The sequence below is a fragment of the Chenopodium album genome, chromosome 12 (assembly GCF_948465745.1).
Source record: "Chenopodium album chromosome 12, dcCheAlbu1.1, whole genome shotgun sequence".
Lineage (NCBI taxonomy): Eukaryota > Viridiplantae > Streptophyta > Magnoliopsida > Caryophyllales > Amaranthaceae > Chenopodium > Chenopodium album.
Genome location: NC_137845.1, coordinates 47287490 through 47308507, shown reverse-complemented (window position 1 = coordinate 47308507; position 21018 = coordinate 47287490). Strand labels below are relative to the sequence as shown.

Here is a 21018-nt window from a genome sequence, read left to right as displayed (position 1 = left end):
AAGATTACCAGCGAATACTTGTAACTAATTAACAAAATTGATATCCACACTTGAATAATTTCTTCACAATTCGTTTCCTTATTTAAATTGGTATATTCTTCGCCAAAGAATTTTGGGGGAAAAGATGAAATTTTGGGGGAGAAGATGATTACTTAATTGTGTATCATCCATTAATTGATGCATTAATTGTTTGGCGCCCAGTTAAATTTTTGCCGCTCACCTTCCTCACAATGGCGCTCAGCCCTAAAAATTTTGCCGCTCTTCTTTCCCTCTTATTTTTTTCCATTCCCTCTTCTTTTTTCCCCTTTCCTAACTCCAATGCTGAGTTGGCGAAAACTAATTGGTGGTGTACAAAATGCTTTTGTACACCATGTGTACCCCTAGCTTTTACCAATGACCACATACAAGACGAGTTAGTAAGAATATCAATTTTAAAAAAACAGAGGGAGTAATTGTTGAACTTTTTTTATTTTTAAAAGTGTGACAAAATTCGCCAACGAGAACACCCGGCAAATCCCTAATTTATCCCTATCTCCTTAATAACTCCTCTGCATTTCCCATAACTACTCCTCAGCGTACTTACACACTCGCCGTCACCACCATTTCCTCCTTACGCCGGCGATTCCTTCGCTTCTCCGTCGACGCCTTCTCTGCCCTCGTTGGCGGCGTTCGTCCAACCTCCGCCGTATTCGCCAGCGTCTCCGCCTTTTTCTGGTGTCTCCATCTTCCTCTCTCTCCGAAGAAATCAAAATTTATCCACCAGATCTAAACACATCGTCTTCGAATTTTCCGACGAACATTTGATTCTGCTTTCTTTCGAATTTCGGTTAGATCCGATACCTAATTTTACTTGTTTGATAGTATTATTTTTTCAAAATCAATTTGGGGAATATGATAAAATGATGGTTGACCTAGGTTACTGAATGTATACAGGTATAAAAATTGATAGTTGTAATCTTTTGTAGATCATACAGTATTACAAAAAATGGCAGACAAATCGAAGCCGACGATGTCGACGATATACCTTTATGTACCTAATATAATTGGTGAGTTTTGCTAATATTAATTGAATTGAATTTTATCTAGTTTTTGGTGAAATGAATTGCATTGTTAATTTAATTCTATGTATGTAAATGCAGGGTACATTAGAGTTATAATGAATTGTGTTGCATTTGCAATATGCTTTTCTCATAAAGGCCTTTTTTCAATTCTGTACTTTATAAGGTAATATTGGATTACTGCTTACATAATTTCATCTATATTGCTCTTATTGATGATGAGTGTCTCGTCGGTTTTTTGAGTAGTTGCTGAAGTTTGAATCTTTGGTTGTAGCTTTGTGTGTGATGGTATAGATGGATGGTTTGCTCGTAAACTCAATCAAGGTATGACTTTTATACATTTTTGTGCTTTTGAGAGAATGTCTTGTTTATTTATGATAACTTTAATGTTAGATAAAAGCAAAAGGGTTGCTTGCGGATAAGATTATGAGTTGTGGCGGTTTTCGATGATTTCTTATTGATAATAGGATTTTCTAGCATTAGGTATGTTTTGTTGAGTTGGACCACATTAATTTGCTCTGACTTTATGCTTATTGTCTCTCCAGTATCAACATTTGGTGCCGTTTTGGATATGGTGACAGACAGGTCTGTCCCTTATTTCCGTCCCTCCATTGCTATTTATCCCTTCCGTTCCGCTTTGCTATTGTAGTTATGCCCTGTTAACTTTTTATAGAAATGTTGTGAGCTGAATAGCTGATTACCCCTTTCAAGTCCTATCTCAAAATGTGTATACTACAATTTATATATTAAATTGTATGCTGCTAATTTATATATTAAATTGTATGCTGCTGAGAAGTGAAGCATTTATTGCCGTATTGATCGACGGAATTTTATATTTTACTGCTCCCTGTACTTACATCTAGTAATGTGACTATTTCAGGATTAGTACTGCTTGTTTGCTAGTAATACTGTCTCAAATATACCGGTAAGTTCTAAATTTCAATGTAATTTATGTTCGCTTGTGCTTGTTACATAACTATGCATCTAATTTTTGTAGTTTTTTGCAGGCCTAGCTTGGTTTTCTTATCACTGCTTGCCTTGGATATAGCGAGTCATTGGTTCCAAATGTACAGGTATTCTGAATTTCTGATCCATCTGCCCAACATCATTTCTTGAATGTTCTTCTATATTCGGTGATTTCATCTATTTCCTTACTGCAGTACTTTCTTGACCGGCAAGACTAGCCATAAGGATGTAAAAGACAGTTCTAGCTGGCTGTTCCGATTATATTATGGAAACAGAATGTTTATGGCATATTGTTGTGTTTCATGTGAGGTAATGTGTCTTTGTTTTGTATGCCAGATGCAGAAGTTGATACAATTTCAATGTTTATATCACTAATGTCATAAATCCACAGGTTCTGTACATAATCCTCTTTCTCCTTGCAAAGAACCAAACTGAAGATGTGGTTGATGTGAGCAATCTTTTATCCTACTACTATTTTTTCCCTTTTCAAGACAAAAGGGAAATTTATTAGAAATTTTGGAAACTGCAGCTATCTTTTTAATTAATTGATTAATAATTATTATGATCATTATTTTATATATATATATATATATATATATATATATATATATATATATATATATATATATATATATCTGCTTAAGTTTTCACTTGTGCATTCTTACCGCAGGTATTACTTTCATCCAGAAAACATAGCTTGGCTCTCTTTCTTCTGGAAGTTCTAGTTCTTTTTGGATGGGCGGTCAAGCAAACAATCAATATTATTCAGGTAATTCTTGATTTTATCCTCATATTGTGCTTTTTATTTTCTTCAGTATTGTATTTAAGACTTTTGAGCTATGTTTTTTATTTAATTGGTGTACTTTCACAATTATATTGATTATCCAAATGTACGATATTTTTTCTTGACAGGCACAAAACATTTAGTAATTATAAGGAATTCATATTTCTAGTATTAAAATTTCTTGGCAGGCTCCCTTTATAAACTCTCTTGGAATTAATGAAATACTCCCTCCGTCCTTAAATTAACACCTCATTTATCTTGGCACACTGTTTTAAGAGACGAGTTTTGGCGCATTAAAGTTGAATTTATAAAAGTAGTAAAAATTATTATTGTTTTAAAAGCAGAGAGAATATAGAGGGTTATATGGGTTTTGTTGATTAGAAGGAATATATAAAAGAAGTTAGTGGATTCCCCCACCCAAATGAGAAATGTGGCTTTTAATTTGTGACTTGAATTTTGGGAGTAATAGGGTTTTTATTTAGGATGGAGGGAGTGAGACAGTAGTTTAAATTATTTACTTAGATAAGGATATCCTGCTATCTTGCATGATGGAGTTAGGGTTCTCAGTTGTCTTTGTGGTATCAGCTAGGAATTGGATGAATTCTCAGTGCTCCACCATCAAATGAAAGAGTTTTGTGAATTAGTTTGTTGGTAATTAAATCGTGACCAACTTAGATTTTGATCAGTCTCCATCCTCTATTTCGTATGTCATGATTTACCCTCCCCACCCCCCCCCCCCCCCAAAAAAAAAAAAAAAAAAAAAAAAAAAAAAAAAAAAAAAAAAAACCCTATTTTGCTGGTTTAATAGTGTCCCCAACATTTGTATGCTGGAGGACGGATTTCATCATCTGGGAACCAACATAAGGGGGACTGTGATCAATATCAATTTTCCTTTTCTTTCTGTTCATGAGCCATTCTTTTTAACTAAATCCTTCAAGATCTTGACTAGCTGGGAGGATCTTTTCTTTTTTGATACGGTGAAATGGAGCTAGCTTTTTGACCTGAGATCTCGGTTTACTTTGAATACCTTTGATGGTGTGGGCGTGTGGCTGATCAAAAAATGAACTTTACCAGAGAGGGGGAAGCTTGATGATGTGGAATGCTTCCTGCTCCAGTCATTTTCCCTTCTTTCTTTTGACTACTAGGATACATGATTGAGCACTTCCTAACATTGATTGTGTAAGAATATTAGATTCCTCCCTGTGCATCATCTTCCATAACCACTCCTTTGGTTCTTTATCTGCTTCTTGATTCTCATGGATCTTTACGCTTTTGGAATTTCTGCTTCCCTCAAACAAGAGGTGTGGGGGACTTCCCTACATGATGATGGTAAAAGTGCTTTTCCCCTCTTTTATAACTTTCAAAGTTGAAAGAGGACATGCGCTAGGATAAGTGAGGAAACTTACGATCAATGAGTACCAACTTTTAGGAACCTGAATTATCAATATGTGTATAGTTGTAACTTTGTTGCCCTTTGCAGGACTTAAGAAATTTCTACATGTGGACTTTTTTTTTCTCCTGAAGCCTTCTGTTACAGTCCTAAAACTAGGAGTCTTCTGTTGTTTCCACTCTCCATTGTGAGACAGCTAGAATTAGATTACAATCTGCTCACCTCCTCTTCAAATTCTCAGGGGCTTTCTTTTATTAACTTAGAATGGGTTTGTCTGACCCATCTAAATCCTTGCTGACTTTCAGTCTGCAATTTATCCTATCTAATGTTGCTTGAGATAATGATGCTTTCAGTTTTTACTAGGGACTTTAGCACATTCTGGTTTTTAGGATCTGGGACCTCAATCTTGAATTCACTTGCGCCTCCTGAATTTTGTTTAACTGAGCTTTGAAATTACCCTTGTTAAAGTCTAACAGTAGAATAATTTCGAAGTTCAGTTGAACAACCAACTAGATTTATGTGCAAAGTAGTATTGGTATTGCAAAATCCCAAAGTGAGAATTCTCCTTGACTACTAGAAGGCTTTACAAGCAGAATACACTTGTTGGGTAATATAATATGCTTGTCAAAGGCACAGTTTTAATATGATTATTCATTCCTCTGGATCACTCTAACTCTATATGATTCCCCCTACATCACTATCATCAATTCATCATCGTTGTCACTTAGGTAATCATCCATTCGAGTAGGAATGTTATGCCTTATTTTCTTTGTATAGTAGATAAGCTTCTTCAATATTGAACTAACTTGCCGTTTTTTTCTTTCTGCACAACTGCTGGTCTGCTGGTAAAAGCTTCTTTACATCCCTGTATTTAACTCTTGTTTCATTCCATTAATTCCAGCTTAAAACCGCCGCAGATGCATGTGTTCTGCATGACATTAACAGAAAGCAGAAGGCATAATTTGGTCACCTTTTGATTTCTTATGCTCCACTCTTGAATTCTCATTTGAGCGTGATGACGCTAGTGGCATTCCTCACCACATTGAAAGAACTACTGGTGATTTGCTGCTATTCAGGAATGCACAGATGAATTTGTGTCTCAGCTAAATTGAATTCTCCCCAGCATGGCTAGCAGGTCTTTCGGATTAACCCTGAGGAGTTCTTGTGGATAATGATCTGATCAGTTTTTAGTTTTGATGCTAATGTCATGCTCATTTTACTTTGATCAGTTGATGCTTTTCTTGTACTTTGATTGATGGGGTGCACATAAAAACATTTAATATTAGTAGAGTAGTAGATGATAAATTTGATTAAAGTATGGTGGTTGTGTTTTGTGATTACTTGTCTCATTTGCTTGCCATGCTTTTAGCCTGCATTATATTTTCTTGCTTTGTATTAAGTGAAAGCAAATCGTTACTGAAGTCCAAATCTCGATGGCATATCCATCTGGGTCATGTTACTCAAGACTGATTTTCAGAGGAAAGAATTATGCTAAATTATATCTGTACGGTCTGTACCTGACTAATCCGCTAAATAGGATATCTCAGGTGTTGCTAAGTAATTGCCTGCAGATCTGATCTGAAACCTTTAGATACCAATGGGAGCTCACTGATACACCAATAATCAGTTGAAGGTGGCCCTATTCTAAAATCATTACTGCTAATACTACTTTCTAGAGAAACATTATTATCTTTCGATGCCTTGTACTAGTTGTACACGATCTGTGGTGTGTGGTGAAGTTCGTGAAACCATTGTTCTTCTTACAAAGAATAGGGACATCTCTAAAGGGCTATTTTCTATGTACATTGTGCATGATACAAGCAACTAAATGTACTTTTGTACATGTGCATCTCGCCTTAATTTTACAACCGGTTTTAAGGTGAACATCTTCGTTCTAAAGACACCAACATTGCGCTCATACATCATCTATGGTGACACAATGGGTAGCTTAAGAGAGTTACATAAAAAGTATGTATGATGAAAATGGTTAAAAAATTAATTGAAACATAACCATTAGGAAAAGCACCCAAAAAAAAAAAAAAAAAAAAAAAAAAAAACTACTTCCTGAGTTATCTTGTTACTTAATTACTCCTTATTTTACAACTTGTTTTCACTTTCTTTTGCGGCCGTATTTTCTTATTAGCTTCCATTCCTATTATGGAATTTATTAACATTATTTTATTAATTTTCTTCCTACTAGTGATAACGTCATATCATATTTTGATATTTTTCATATTTTCTCTTCACCCCCTTATACCAATGGTTGTTTATTATTTTTTCAAGACCGAATCGATGAAGCTGAGACGGAATCCGAACCGGACAGTTTTGGACCCTTTTTAGATTTTTTTTATAATAAAAACTAAATTTTTAATAATTTTTGGAGAAAAACAATATTTTTAATGTCTTTTTTTTTTATGTTGAGTACAAAAAGTTCTTACAATTAAAGTTTTTAAAGTTTATTAAGGATAATATTAATCATTATTTAAGGTTTTATATAGAATTTTAAGCAAGAATCAATCCGATATAAGACCAACTTTTATAGAATTTTGGATTGGACCGGAAACATAAATTTCTCAATTTGGAGATCGGACCAGTTAATTCAGACTGATTTGGATCAGAACAATTTTTTTTAACACCCTTAATTATACATGATTTTGTTTTTTTTTTTCTTCAAGATATTATTTTATTTGATTTTTTTTCAACCAACCTACCACCATCTACAACTGAACAACTTTAAAAACTTGTTAAAATAAAAATACGGTTTTCCTCTCTCTAACATTAGGATAGCTGTCACTTGTTCTTATCCCACCGCTAAACCAAATCTTCGCACCGCCTCACTGCTCGCCGGCGACCTGCTGCCCCTGGTCGTTTTCCTTCGGTCGCCGGCGAGTGGTTCCCTGCACCTTGGTGATTGGCGCTATCGGTCTCCACGGTTTTACCTTCAATTGTCGGCAGGATCAACATAAGAGTTGTGGTTCGTGGTGACTTTATTTGCTGTTTCCGGGAGCCTAGAGGTGAGGTGGTGGTGTTCTATTTTGCTTAGTTAATTAAGTTTACTCTTCTTCAGTTTGGTAGGGTTTTTTTTTTTTTTTTTTTATTTTTATTTTTATTTTTTTTACGGTGTCTTGTTTGGGCCTTTGGGGTCTTTGGTTGTTGTTTGCTGCCCTTCTTATGGTTTTTTTGGATACCCTTGGCGAGCCTTAGCTTGTTTGTGGCTGGGTTTGTAATTAGGTGACGTGGGTGGTTGATACTATAGGAGTTCTGTGTGGTTTATCAGGTTGTGTAGTAGATGGATTTGTGTCCTGCTTTTGCTGAGTTCCATCTTCCTGCTAAGTTTAATGACAAGCACGTTGTTCGTATCCTTGATTCGTTGGCTTGTCCTGATGATGTTTTAGTCCGTTCTAAAGTTTTTAAGGAGGAAGGTAATTCCTTGTTCCGGGAACGCAAGTTTAAGCTTGCTTTTTCCAAGTATGATTTAGCGAGTAAAGTGTTATGTTTTAGTTTGCCTTCATCCCAAGAGACATATGCTATGTTTCGGTCTTTGGCCCTAAATTTGAATCTCAATTTGGCTGCTTGTGCCCTGAAATTACAGGAGTTTGATTATGTAATTAAGTTATGTTCGTTTGTGTTGAGGTATGACTCCTGTCATACAAAAGGTTTGTTTAGGAGAGCTTTGGCTTTCAAGGGGTTAGACGATCTTCTATCTGCTAAATCTGACCTTTGTAAGGTACTTAATAGTGATTCGAGGAATGTGGAAGTGTTAAAAGAATTACAGGAGATTGAAAGGCTTTTAGGTTGTGCCTCTTTAGTAGATCTCACTTTGGGGGAAGTTGCTTCTCCAACCAGTGAGGAGGTATGTGGTATGGAGGTCATTCCCGAGGAGTTACCTAGTGGAGATCACATGGACTGTGATGTTGTGAGTCCTGTTACTGGAACTCCTCTAATAGTGTCAGATGAGACGATTTCTCACGATTTGGATAGGGAGTCTACTCCGAAATCAATGAAGTTGGATAATGGGGTGCATCAGCATCGATTTCAATCTAGTGGTTGTTTTGGTTCATCCCTTCAGATTACAAGTTCTAATTTGCAGCGTCTTAAGCACGGTGAAGTGCTTAGTTTTTATCATTCTAGGTCTATGTCGGTAATGTCAGTTCGGGTCATTCCGAGTAAAACTCAAATCTTGACAGAGGTCCCCCTAGGTGCAAAATCCAGGGAAGCAGAGACTTCTATTCCTTCGGTTCTTCCTTTCTGTGGCTCGGAGCACCAAGCGGTTCCCTCTCATCAGGTCTTGAGTGCTTCTTCTCAATTGTCCACAGTTGAGGCAGCTGCAAATCAGGTTTCGGAAGAGTTAATTAAGCCATCAATATTACAATTTCATCTGCCAAAAGGGGTAGCTTCTCAAGGGTTTATAGGCAGTCGTCAGGGTCATAAGGTTCGAGTTCTACCTTTGCCTTCCAGGGTCTCATCTCGTCTGAATCATCAACAATGGACTATTTCTCATTCTCATCTTCGGACGTCAGGTAAGATGTTTTATGATAGGATATTTGTAGGTTGTAGGGTGGATCATGTGGGCTCAAAGCGACGTCCAGCTTCGTCTTTGCCGCTTGATTTGGAGTCCAGTAAGTTAGCTCGTGTGAAGCGCCCTCGCATTGGTCCTTCCTGGGTTTTTGTTACTTAATGTTGTTTTAGTCGTCTTGTGTGTATTGTTGTTTTATTTATAAGATCCTCTTGTCAAAAAAAAAAAAAAAAAAAAAAAAAAAAAAAAAAAAAAAAAAAAAAAACCTACCACCATCTTAAACTAATACTTTATAGTATTTCTACTAAGATTTTGTGTCCGGAAAAACGAAGCAAAACTACAGGAGGAGTAAAATTTTTGTGCACACGAGAAAGAAGATACGTAGTATAGTTCTCGTCACTTTGGCCCACAATCCGAGTCCTCATGTCCTAGAAATGAAGGTAGTGAAGAGTAGAGGTGTCAAACCCGAACCGACCCGAAAAAAATTATCCGTTTTGAACTGTAACCGATCCGATTTGATCCGAGAAATTCAAGACCCAAACCCGATCTGTAACCGAACCGAACTCAACCCGAATCCGAACTTGACCCGATCTGAACTTAATCCGGCACCGATTTGATCCGACCTGAACTCAACCCGAATCCGATTTGACCCGACCTGAACTCAAACCGAACCGATTTGACCCGACTCGAGCTCAACCCGATCCGAAATTGACCCGACAAATAACCGATCAGATCCGATCTGTTTTGACCCGAACTGATATTAACCCGATCCGATTTTAACTCGATTTGATTTTTACCCGATCCGAATTTAACCCGACCATAATTGATTATTGACCTTTTTATTCAAGTTCTTATACTATATATTTACTAATTATTAATAAGTTAACTTTTTTACTACAAAGAAATAGTTTGGAGTCTTAAGTTTACTACAAACCCATCACGTGAGACAATCTGACTAAAAAGTAGGTGGGGTCCATATAAAGAGCTTTCTCTTCCCCTCTCTCCTTTTTTCTCTCTCTACCATGTGTTTTTAGAATATTTTAATCGTTGTTATGTATTTACAAATACATAACATTCCTTCATTACTACTTCCTCTACAACTGTGCATTATCCTAGAATTATAGGCATTATACATCGTACGGTTATACACACACTACGTACATATGCAATAATTTATGCTCAAATAAAAAGAATGTACATAGTAACAATTAACTATCACTATGTATAATGTCAAGTTTTTAATATAAAAATTGAATTAGTAATAAAGTAATTCTAACAACTCTAACAAATATCTTATACAAATTGAATTAGTAATAAACTAAACTAATAGTACAGAACTCATAACCTCGCAAGATTGTACAATTAATGAAGAGGTGTAACCTTGTAATAACCTTAAAAAATTGATATTCTATTTTGTATATATCACCATATGTAACTATTATTACTCATCAATATATCACTAGCTCGGTCTCACTTATATAGGTATGATAAGTTATCGATAATTATTCAATCTCAATTTTTCTTTAAGATAAAAATTATACATAACTTGATCAAATGAGAAAACTAAAACTTCATGCTTCATAATTAATAATCATATTGAACCAATAATAAGGTAAAAACTCAATAATATATCTAGATTAAAAATAACCTTATTTGGATATGAATTTGGTCAGCTCGACCAAAATCCAGCCAAACACAAAAAGGAATTGAATCGAAACTGACCATTTAATGAATCAACGGATTAACCTTATCTTAATCAAACCGAACTTGACCGAACCGAAATCATCTGAACCGAAATCAACCCGACCCAAATTCATCCGACCCGAAGTTATCCGGTTAAACCCGTTTTAAACCCGATCCAAATTTATCCGAACCGAAAGTGAACCGATCTGGAGTTGACCCGACCCATATCCGACCCGGACTCGATAGACCATGACCTGAATTTGACCCGACCCGAATTTGACCCGATCCGACCCGATCCGAGTTAAAAGGATAATTTTGATCCGAACATATCCGACCCGAGCAGACCCGACCCGAACAGATCCGACCCAAACTCCATCCGGTTATCCGAATTGACACCTCTAGTGAAGAGTTCTCGTCTTTGCAATGTTCCATAAGTTCCATCCATGGCCCATGGGCTCCATCATGACATCACATTCGAAAGCAGAATTAAGGAGCCCCAATTACATGTTTTAATTGTCCAGTTATTCATCCAATTAATCAATTTATAAACCCTAATTTTTCGAATTTAGCAAAACCCCTAAATTAATTACCCAAACCATAATTACACTAATCAATTCAATTCGTTGAAGGTTTAAATTGTAGAAATTAATACCCTAATTTGCGAAAATTCTATAATTGAAATCAAATTTTCAAGATGAATAGGTAGAAAGAGGGGAGAAGACAGGGGAATTCGAGGAAAATCGAGGGAAGAGAGGAAAAATGAAAAAGTGGGACCCATGATGACGTCACTTACAAAAGTGGTGGTACTTTTTAACGTTTTGGAAAAAACTAGGTGGTAGGGAAAAAAAAAAAAAAAAAAAAAAAAAAAAAAAAAAAAAAAAAAACCTTGAGGTGGTAATGTCAAAATTCACTACTTTACATGGTGGCATTTTTCAAATTTTCTTATTTGCTTATTTGTTGAATAAAGGAGCAAATGACCCTAGGTGTACGGTACACCCAAATATATATAACGAATTCGAATATAAGACGTAGAGGGTATAATATATTTTGTATCAATCATATAAACTTGAATTACATATTTACATTTTCATATATAAATACTCAATAATCGAGACCTCTTATACGATTGAGTTAAATATGTGTATCATTAATTATTATTCGTTATATGTAAGCTTTTAATATTGTTTACTTGCACCAAATAATTTTAGATTTTTTTTATCGCAAACTAGTTATTGGCCGGGCGATGCCCTGGGTCATTATAAATTTATTACTTTAATTAAACTATATTTTAACTTTGTTTGTCGACATTAGAGCTGTCAAAAATTGACCTGACCCGAGAACCCGACCTGAACCGATAATGATCTGAACCTGATCTGTACCCAAACAATGGGGTGAAACTAGTGACCCGTAACTCGACCTGAACCCAACCTGATGTTAACCAACAACCGATTTGATCCAATACTTTATGACCTGAACCCGAACCCGCACCCGACCCGATAGTAACTGTCAATCGATTTAATCCGACCCGACAACAATCCGAACCTGAACTAGATACCGACCCTATTAGTAAGGGTGTCCATTATTTGGATAAAAACCGAAATCCAATCCAATCCAATCCAATCCAAACCGAATTATCAATTCGGATCGGATCCAAACTTTAAATCGGATCGGATCGGATTGAATTTTTTTGAAAATTCGGATTTTCGGATCGAATCGGATTGACCTTGTTCGGATCCAAAAAACCGAAATAACCAAATTATGAAAGCGTTATTTTACAAAAAAATATTGTTTATATTAATCATGTTAAACTATGTTTATGATTATAACAATATTAATCATGTAAACCTATGTTTTCAATACTTGTATAAATCATGTACTACTATACTTTCAAAAATTGAATTGAATTATTGCAATTCATTTTTATAATCGCATTAGACCCAAAAAAATTAGCAACGTATTTTAATTCGGATTTTCGGATTGGATCCAAATAACCGAATTATAATTCGGATTGGATCGGATTGGATTTGGTAAGTTATTCGGATCGGATTGGATTTGAAAATTAAAAACCGAAATTTATTTCGGATCGGATTGGATTTGGGCTAAATCCAAACCGAAAACCGAATGGACACCTCTACCTATTAGAACCTGAAAACGTTTATAACCCAACACAACCTATTATTGAAACGAGCCGGACGGTTTAATAAAATTTTATATACCTTTTGTTCAGCTTATATACGTTTTGTTCTCTATTACTTTGTATATAGGTTTAATAAAATCTTGATAATGCTTGAACAAATTAGGGCGCAATTATATAAATTCAACTTGGCCACATCGAATTTATTCGAATTGAACTTGAACCAAAACCAAGAATGATCCAACTTTAAGATTATCCGACCAAATAATTATCTGACCCAACCTTAATCGGAACCTGAATGTATAATCTATTAACCTGACCAAACCCGACTTAACACAACCCGAACCTGAAATTGAACCCGTTATGAATTTGACTCGAATCAGATCCGACCTACACCCGAAAGGGTGAACAACCTGGAAGAACCTGAATCGAAATTGACCCGACCCAAACCTGAACCTGGTCTGAGGCTAGGTTGACCTGACATAACCCGATCCTGATTTGACCCGAGATCTGATTTGACCCAACCCGAACCCGACTTGAATACCTGAATTGACAGCTCTATTTGTCGTCACTCAGAGCTTTAGTGGGTCTTTTTTTAATATTATTATTAATTTGTTAGATTATAAGAATAATTTTTTGCATTACTATGTAAAGGATAAATGATAAATAAAAGCTTTATAATTTTGATGTCAATATATATACTACTAAATATTACTCTATAACTACAATTTTATGAATTAATGCACCAAAAAGGTAATAATTAGTTTCTTACAAATTACGGAGTATATTGTTGTGTAATTATTAAGAAGTTACGGAGTATATTCTAAGGGAAATTAAAATAGGGTGGTTATACATATAAAGAGTTCTCAATTAAAGTAACATTAATATTTGGAGGTTATGAAGAGTTTTCCATGAAGACAAAACATTACTAAGTCTGATTATGTGGCATGTTTCAAATATGACATGGCGGAATAACACAAGAAAAATGACACATGGCGATATGATACTCCTTGTCTGGGAGTTTTAATAATAATATAGATTTTTTTATAAGGAAAGTGGAAAATATCATTATTTTTTTTTGCTTTCTCAAAAAAAAAAAAAATAAAAATAAATAAATATATATATATATATATATATATATATATATATCATTATTTTTCTACAACAATTATAAAAGATACAGAGTACTATTTTTTCCTTCATATAATATGAAGTAGAAATAAATAACTTTAATTTAACCTCTTACTCCATAATAAGTTATAGATTAGGAATTATGTCATAAGTCAAAATATGTTTAGCACCTAAAAGAAAATTACTCAAGATCCACCATTACAATTAACCCTAGTAATATTATTGACCGAGTAACTCCTATTACACTAACGAAGTAATCCCTATAATGACTGGCCACACAGTGTGGCCAGCTACATATAAGAATTTTGCTTATATTTTCATATTAAAAAAAAAACCCAAAAAAAAAAAAAATTATGACTTGAATAATGAAGAAGTAACCCCTTTAACACTCACTAAGTAACCCCTATTACACTAACGAAGTAACCCTTATAGTTACTGGCCACACAATGTGGCTAGCTACATATAAGAATTTTGCTTATATTTTCATATTAAAAAAATAAAAATAAAATAAAATAAAATAAAATTATGACCTGAAAATTAAAGGACTTAACACATTTGGAAACCAAGGATTCTACATTCTGACCGGAACTTAATGATTTGAAAGTTAACTCTAGGACCTTAAATTAAAGGTGAAAAAAAAGTGATGAGAGGTCTTTGAAGGTGGTGAAAAGTACCAAAAGTGAGTTTCTTAACATCTTATTTTATACTTTATACTTAAATCTACTTCATTATACTTTACTTTTGCAAATTTGTATTATTCACATTCTTATGTTTGACAACATTGGTTGGTTTGGGTAATGTTTATTACTCTGTCATGAATAATTGACACAGTTAAATTGACACACATGCTAATATTCTAGTGTAATTTAGACATATATAATAAATATTACTCCGTAGTAAAAAAGTATAAAACATTGATTTATGAAATTTTATATTAATACCTATTTAACAATCTATTTCGTTACAAATTTGTTTTTTTACATGTTACTCCGTATTAAAATACAACGGTCAAAGTTAATACTACATACTTCCTCCGTTTTATTTCATCGTTGTCAAACACATTCTCTTGTTTGACTATATAATATGATTTATACGTTAAGCAATATATAGTCATATTAGATCTTGTTGGTTCGTCTCATAAAATAGTTTCACAATATCATTTTTTTATAATTTTAACTCTTACACAATTATAGATATTTAGCATATAAAATGTGTTTTGGGATGCGTAATTTCATTGTTATTGCAATATTAATAGAGCGAAGGAAGTATATAAATAGTGAAAAAAAAAAGTAAAACAATTTATAAATTTTTTTTTCTTTTTTTTAAAAAAGCCTTTACATTTTTCCATCAAAAAACACCTTTACAATGTTTACATTTTCCTATCAAACCCGTAGAGGTAACATGCATTTTGGTCCAAAAACTACTACTAACTTCAAATTTTCCTTTATAGATCTTGATCGGAATTTACGTCATCTAAGACTTAGCTCACACAGCTACACTAACAAGGCATAAATAGTTGCTGCTTCAATCATATCATCTTTAAGACTCACCAATTCCAAACTCTGAGGCCATGAGTTATCACTTATCAGTATGATCAAAGAGGGATCCTTTTAATGGTGATCAATTTATTTGTCTGACCTGAATTTTATCTATTCTTCTCAAATTACACTACTTATCTTACTACCCTTGCTTTCAAAACCCATTATGCATTTCATGGCCTTTCCTCTTTTTCCTGTCAACATCTTTCATAGCTTCCTTCTCCATTGTTGATCTTACCTGCACCCTTTATATTGAAACAAAAATAGAAATAAACACTTTATAATGAGACGAATGGAATACTATTTTTTGCTTTTAAAATAAAAAGAAAATATGATAATACCACATATTAGTAATTACCGCCAACAATTTTTTCAATTTTATTTTACCATCTCTTTGCCCAAAGTCTCTTGCATGACGTCGCTTTGAGACCACCCCCTTACTTTTCCCTCTTCTTTTTCATTCTTCTCACAATTTTCATTTCTCTCTTAATTAAAATATCTAAAACTTGGGCAAAAATCTAAAATCAAAAACTTAAATTAGGCATATGTTGTTATTTCATGATTTCCAAAATTTAAATTGTAGGTTTTGAAATGAACTTAAATTTCACATTATGATTAATGACAGGATAAAGTCGTATCCCTTAATCAGAAAAATTACCTAAGTCCTCTAGCTAAAGCAGATAGAGAAGTAGGGTTGAATCCACAGGAAAACAAATCTTTCTAATCCTAATTAATTAATATAATCTAAATTATTGAGTAATCAAATTATTTTAGGGGAATTAAACTAAAGAGAATAAATAAACTAAAGCGATTAAGAATTATAGGAATAACAATAAAACAAAGCCTAGGGTATAGGTTCACCAATAAATAATATTCCAGGGTAAAACACAATAATCAATCATCAATGCATCAATTAATCAAATCATAAAGGGCTTTTGCTACGTATTACAATCACAGAATTAATCTACCGGTATTAAATCGCATCTCTCGAATCTTGACTTAACCATTTATAAATTAACTTGCTTATTGAAACTAAGCCTAAACATTAATTCTCATCTCTCGAATCTCGAATCAATATTGCAAAACTCATACAATTAAACCGGGCCTAATCTAATTGCATAACATAAAATCAATCAATAGGAAATCAATCAAAGCATTGAAAATCAACAATAATAATTCACCCCTTCATATTATTTAAGGATCCCCACAACCCTAGAAATAAATCTACTCACACATATTAACATCTAAACTAAGCAAACAAAATAAGCAAGACATGATTAATCAAAGCAAATAAATTATTGACAATAAAAGGGGAAGAAATCGTTACAAAAAAAACGAAAATAATGAATTGCATAAATCAAAAGTGTAAAGAGAGAACCAAAATAATAATCCAAAGCTTAAAACTAAATTTGAGAAATTAACTAATGAGTAGAGGTAATCGTTCTAACTTAACAAAATGTATTTATACTTAAGCTAAACAATCCTAATTAAAAACAAACTAAAAAAAGGTCAAAATCCCTTTCAGAAACACGCGCTCGACCGGACGGGCCCGCCTTTTTGTTGAGAGAGAGTCCGCTCGCGCTCGGTCGGGCGCGCCTTCTGGCGGAGTACACTTTCTTCCTTCTGCCCAGCCCGGCTGGGCGCGCCTCAGGGCGAGGACACCCCCCAGTCGAGCGGACCTTCGGGCAACATAGGATCTTCGATTGGGCCACTTTCTTGGCTCAATCCGGATTTCCTCTTTGAGGCCTTTACCACTCGATCCAACGCCTTGAATTCTTTTCTTCGTCGAGCCCTTATTCACCGATTTTGAAAACTCCAACCGATCTTGGGCTAGGAAAATGGTCATAAATCTCTAATGTTCGTAGTGGCTTCAATAAGTCCGGGAAAATGCTCCAAATCTACAATTTCCTATAAAACAATACCAAATCTACAAAAAAAAAACTAGAAAACGCATGTTAGTAATAAAAGTGGATCTCAAGAGCCAAAAATACTCCTAAATATGACCAAGGGATGGGGGTAAAACACTATATAAGATGAACATAACAATTAACAAAATTATTGTTGTCATTGATGTTTAATTTAGGGGAGTCCATTCGGTTTTCGGTTTGGATTTAGGCCAAATCCAATTCATTCCGAATTTTAAAACCTAATCCGATCCGAATTCATCATCAAATCCGATCCAATTCAATCCAAATTAAAATTTGGTCATTTGGATCCAATCCGAAAATCCGACTTAAAATATGTTACAAATTTTTAGTGTTTAATGTGATTATAAAAATAAAAATACATTTATAAAAATTCAATTCTTGAAAGCATGGTTGTATATGATTAATGCAACTGTTGAAAGCATAATACTATATAATTAAAATTAATGTAATTACAAATATGTTTTAACATGATTAATATTAACAATCCTTATTAGTAAAATCATGATTTCATATTTTGGTTATTTCGGTTTTTGGATCCAAACAAGGTCAATCCGATCCGATCTGAAAATTTGAATTATGATAAAATAAATCCAATTTAAAGTTCGGATCCTATCCAAATTAAGAAATCGGTTTGGATTTGTAGACACCTAAAAATGTCTTCCCAGAACCAAACTCGATGATTAACAACCTTTCACCGCCATTATTGGTCGGGTCAAGTATTTAATCTCGAAAATGCTTAAAACCCATATTCAGTCAACAAATCAGTCAAATCATTTATTCAAACCCAGTCCATCTTATATTCTAGCCCAAACCCTTTTAATTCATTTTGTGTTATTTATTAATTAAGCCCGATTAATAAATAATAAAACCCTAAGCATGAAATTAATCCGAAATAACTGAAACGACGCATAAAATATCACGTCCTTAGTCATTAAGCAAAGAATAAAATGAATCTGGACTGTCTACAGGAAAATGCGTGCACCGTGTCACGGCAAACACACCGCGTCACGGTATTCTACGCCGTGTCGCGGCACACATATCGTGACGTGGTGTTTTCTTAGGGTTTTTCAGTGGCACCTTTTCACTTCTAGGGTTCCGTGCTTCACCCCTCATGTTTTCTCTATAAATACGAGGCTGATTTCCTCAGTTTCGGGGACCAAATCATTCTCTCTTCCTCTCTTATACACCAAAATCATTCTCTCTTTCTCTCTTATGCTTTAGCGTAATACTAGCCTTCCCTATTCTCTCATCATACATCCCTTAAGCACTCCAAGAAGTCCATACAACTCCCGAAGTTTCATAATTAAACCAAGGCGTGAAAGGTAGAACCGATTGAGGGTTTGGACCAAATCAACTCTACTTTTTATTAATTAATTGTTTCAATTTGATTTATATTTTTATTGAAGTTGCTAACAATTTATTCATGATGTAGCAATTCAAGGAAACGCGGAAAGTGAGTAATTAATCACTTAATTACTCTTATTTTTATTCTTTATTGCTAGTATCATGATTAGGGTTATTACTATAATTTGATTTGACTAACGATATTATTGTTAAATTGCTTCCAATGTTGATGTTTATTGTTGATCACTATATTGCATGTTTAAAGGGAATATATAATTGAAAATAGCGCCTAAAAAGATAATTTGGACGACCGGTTTAGGATCCTTTTTAATCTTGTTATTTAATCGAAGTGATCACAATATTTTAGAATTATGTATTGCATTAATACTAAACCAATTTAGTCTGATAATAGTTTGGAGCAAATTGAATCTTTGTTGCATGCCTTTGAGATCGTAGGAATTACTTTTCACAATACGAATCGAGTAGAGGCCAATATGGGTGAATGTGACTCCATGACTCATTTCGTACCATCATCCACGATCCTCCTTTCGTGGTTATGAACCATATGAAGTTAGTAATCTCATGGATTATGAATGGGGTGTAACCTTCACGAGTCAATCGTTGTTGCATATCGTTGTCCCTTATTCGTGGTTGCCTTAATTGATCCCTGAACGGTTTACAAGTTCCTTAAAAACTTGTAGGCGGCTCCCTACTTTCCTTGTTCCTAATCGTATAATGTCAATTCTCACTTCCTATGAGTGTTAAGCATATTCACAACATGCTTAACGTTGGCGCGTTTCGAATGACGCCTACAGGATTGAATTGGATTTCGGTTTTAATCCGATTAATGGACACCCCTAGTTTAATTTACCAAAATCAATTATTAAAAAAAAAAGTTTTTGGATCCCAACAAGGTCAATCCGATCCGATCTGAAAATTTGAATTATGATAAAATCAATCCAATTTAAAGTTCGGATCCTATCCGAATTAACAAATCGGTTTGGATTGGATTGGATTTCGGTTTTAATCCAATTAATAGACACCCCTAGTTTAATTTACCACAATCAATTATTAAAAAAAAAAAAAAAATTTACCACAATCAATAAAAAAAACCATAATTCACCTAACTATTTGTTCGACATGCATTTTTTTTACGCATTAGTTTGTAAGCCATATGTTTACAAAGCTTGAATTGGTACTCCTCTAATGTCGTCTTTGTCATTCACTTTTGGAACCTGCCTGCCTGTCGGCCCGTCTGTGTTATAATACAGTGAAATTATATATTGAATAATAATTTTTGAAAAATTTTACCACAAAAGGAAATAGGAAAGAAAGAGAGAAGTAGTGGAAATCTAAACTTCAGGGAAAGTTTGGTGGTTTAGCATCATTAAAAGGAATAATAAAAGAAAGAAAATGGTCTTTTAAAAAAAAAAAAAGAAATAATTATTACGGAGTACTCATTGATTAATTAATTTTTAAACAAAAATTAATTAATTACAGTTATTATAGTAATTATTACTACTAATTAATTATGTTGTTTGACTTTTAGACTTTTAGTACTATTATGTTGTTTGACTTTTAGACTAACTAAATTTGTGCTAGATTCCAATTCCTTATTATCTCGACGGTCGACAACATGTGGGTTACGAACTTACCATAGGCCCAATATGACACAGGCTTCACATCTTATTTTGAGGAAAACGGTTAGGCATGCTTATTATTGCAAATCAAACTCCACTAAAGTCGTTATACTTTGTGGGAACGAGTTCATACAAATTAATTTGAACTACCTTGAGTATCCCATCTTGTTACAAGATGAGCACCCATATTCCCTACCCGTTTAACATATGAAATACTAAAAACATCAAAGTCATGAACAAGAGAACCTATGTCATCATATATCAGCCATAGAGGAGACGAGCCCTTTTGAGTTTTCATCAATCTTTCGAGCAGCATTGATTTAGTCACATTCCATCCATATCTTCTTGTAGTCGAACCTTCTAGCCAAACTCATCCCATAACGCACAACTGCAGCTTCCGACGCTTCCACATCCCATGCTGCCTCCAAACGCTATGTAGCAGCCAACAATAGACTACCATTCTCATCCCTTACAATCACGCCCTGACCATAGTATGCTCCAGCCACAATGTGTGCATCCACATTAAATTTAATGACCCCAGCAGGAGGCCGACACCAAGCTGAAGTTGAGAGCACGCTAAGAGCGAGGGAATTGCCTGCTAAAAACCTTTTGAGCATACAAGACATAGTCTGCAACGAGTTTAGAGAAACCAGCCGCTATGCAAACCACAGTCAGAGAAGTATTCTCACGTACGTACCTGCTTGTTCCTGCAGAACCAAATTTCCCAAGCAAGCGCGAGCAATCTTCGAAGTTATTCTTTGCCAATTTTTCCAGCAAGCCTTATAAGCCTCGTTGTAAAGGTAGAGTTAGGAGCATCCTGCACCATCTGATTGAACTCACTATGCGCCTACACCTCCCTTACACTGTGACAGTAAAAAAGAACATGTATAATCGACTCTACCTCTG

At 34.4% G+C, this 21018-nt stretch overlaps 1 protein-coding gene across 1 annotated transcript; it reads left to right on the top strand.

Annotated features, from left to right (window-relative positions):
* The first annotated feature begins 482 nt into the window (after window positions 1–482).
* LOC145572475 (putative CDP-diacylglycerol--inositol 3-phosphatidyltransferase 2) lies at window positions 483–5535 on the top strand. The gene is made up of 11 exons (XM_081631447.1): window positions 483–826; window positions 966–1046; window positions 1140–1224; window positions 1333–1382; window positions 1604–1643; window positions 1939–1983; window positions 2066–2131; window positions 2219–2333; window positions 2416–2472; window positions 2695–2793; window positions 5100–5535. Exons 2-11 carry the CDS (start codon window positions 986–988, stop codon window positions 5157–5159), a joined length of 678 nt encoding a protein of 225 aa, XP_081487573.1. The 5' UTR covers window positions 483–826; window positions 966–985; the 3' UTR covers window positions 5160–5535.
* The last annotated feature ends 15483 nt before the right edge of the window (window positions 5536–21018 follow it).

What these genes read in the sequence shown, in the direction of transcription:
- LOC145572475 (XM_081631447.1), top strand. Translation starts at nt 986, where the DNA reads ATGGCAGACAAATCGAAGCCGACGATGTCGACGATATACCTTTATGTA. An exon ending in ATACTGTCTCAAATATACCG is followed by an intron (nt 1,984 to 2,065) that starts GTAAGTTCTAAA and finishes AGTTTTTTGCAG; the next exon opens with GCCTAGCTTGGTTTTCTTAT. An exon ending in AAACAATCAATATTATTCAG is followed by an intron (nt 2,794 to 5,099) that starts GTAATTCTTGAT and finishes CATTAATTCCAG; the next exon opens with CTTAAAACCGCCGCAGATGC.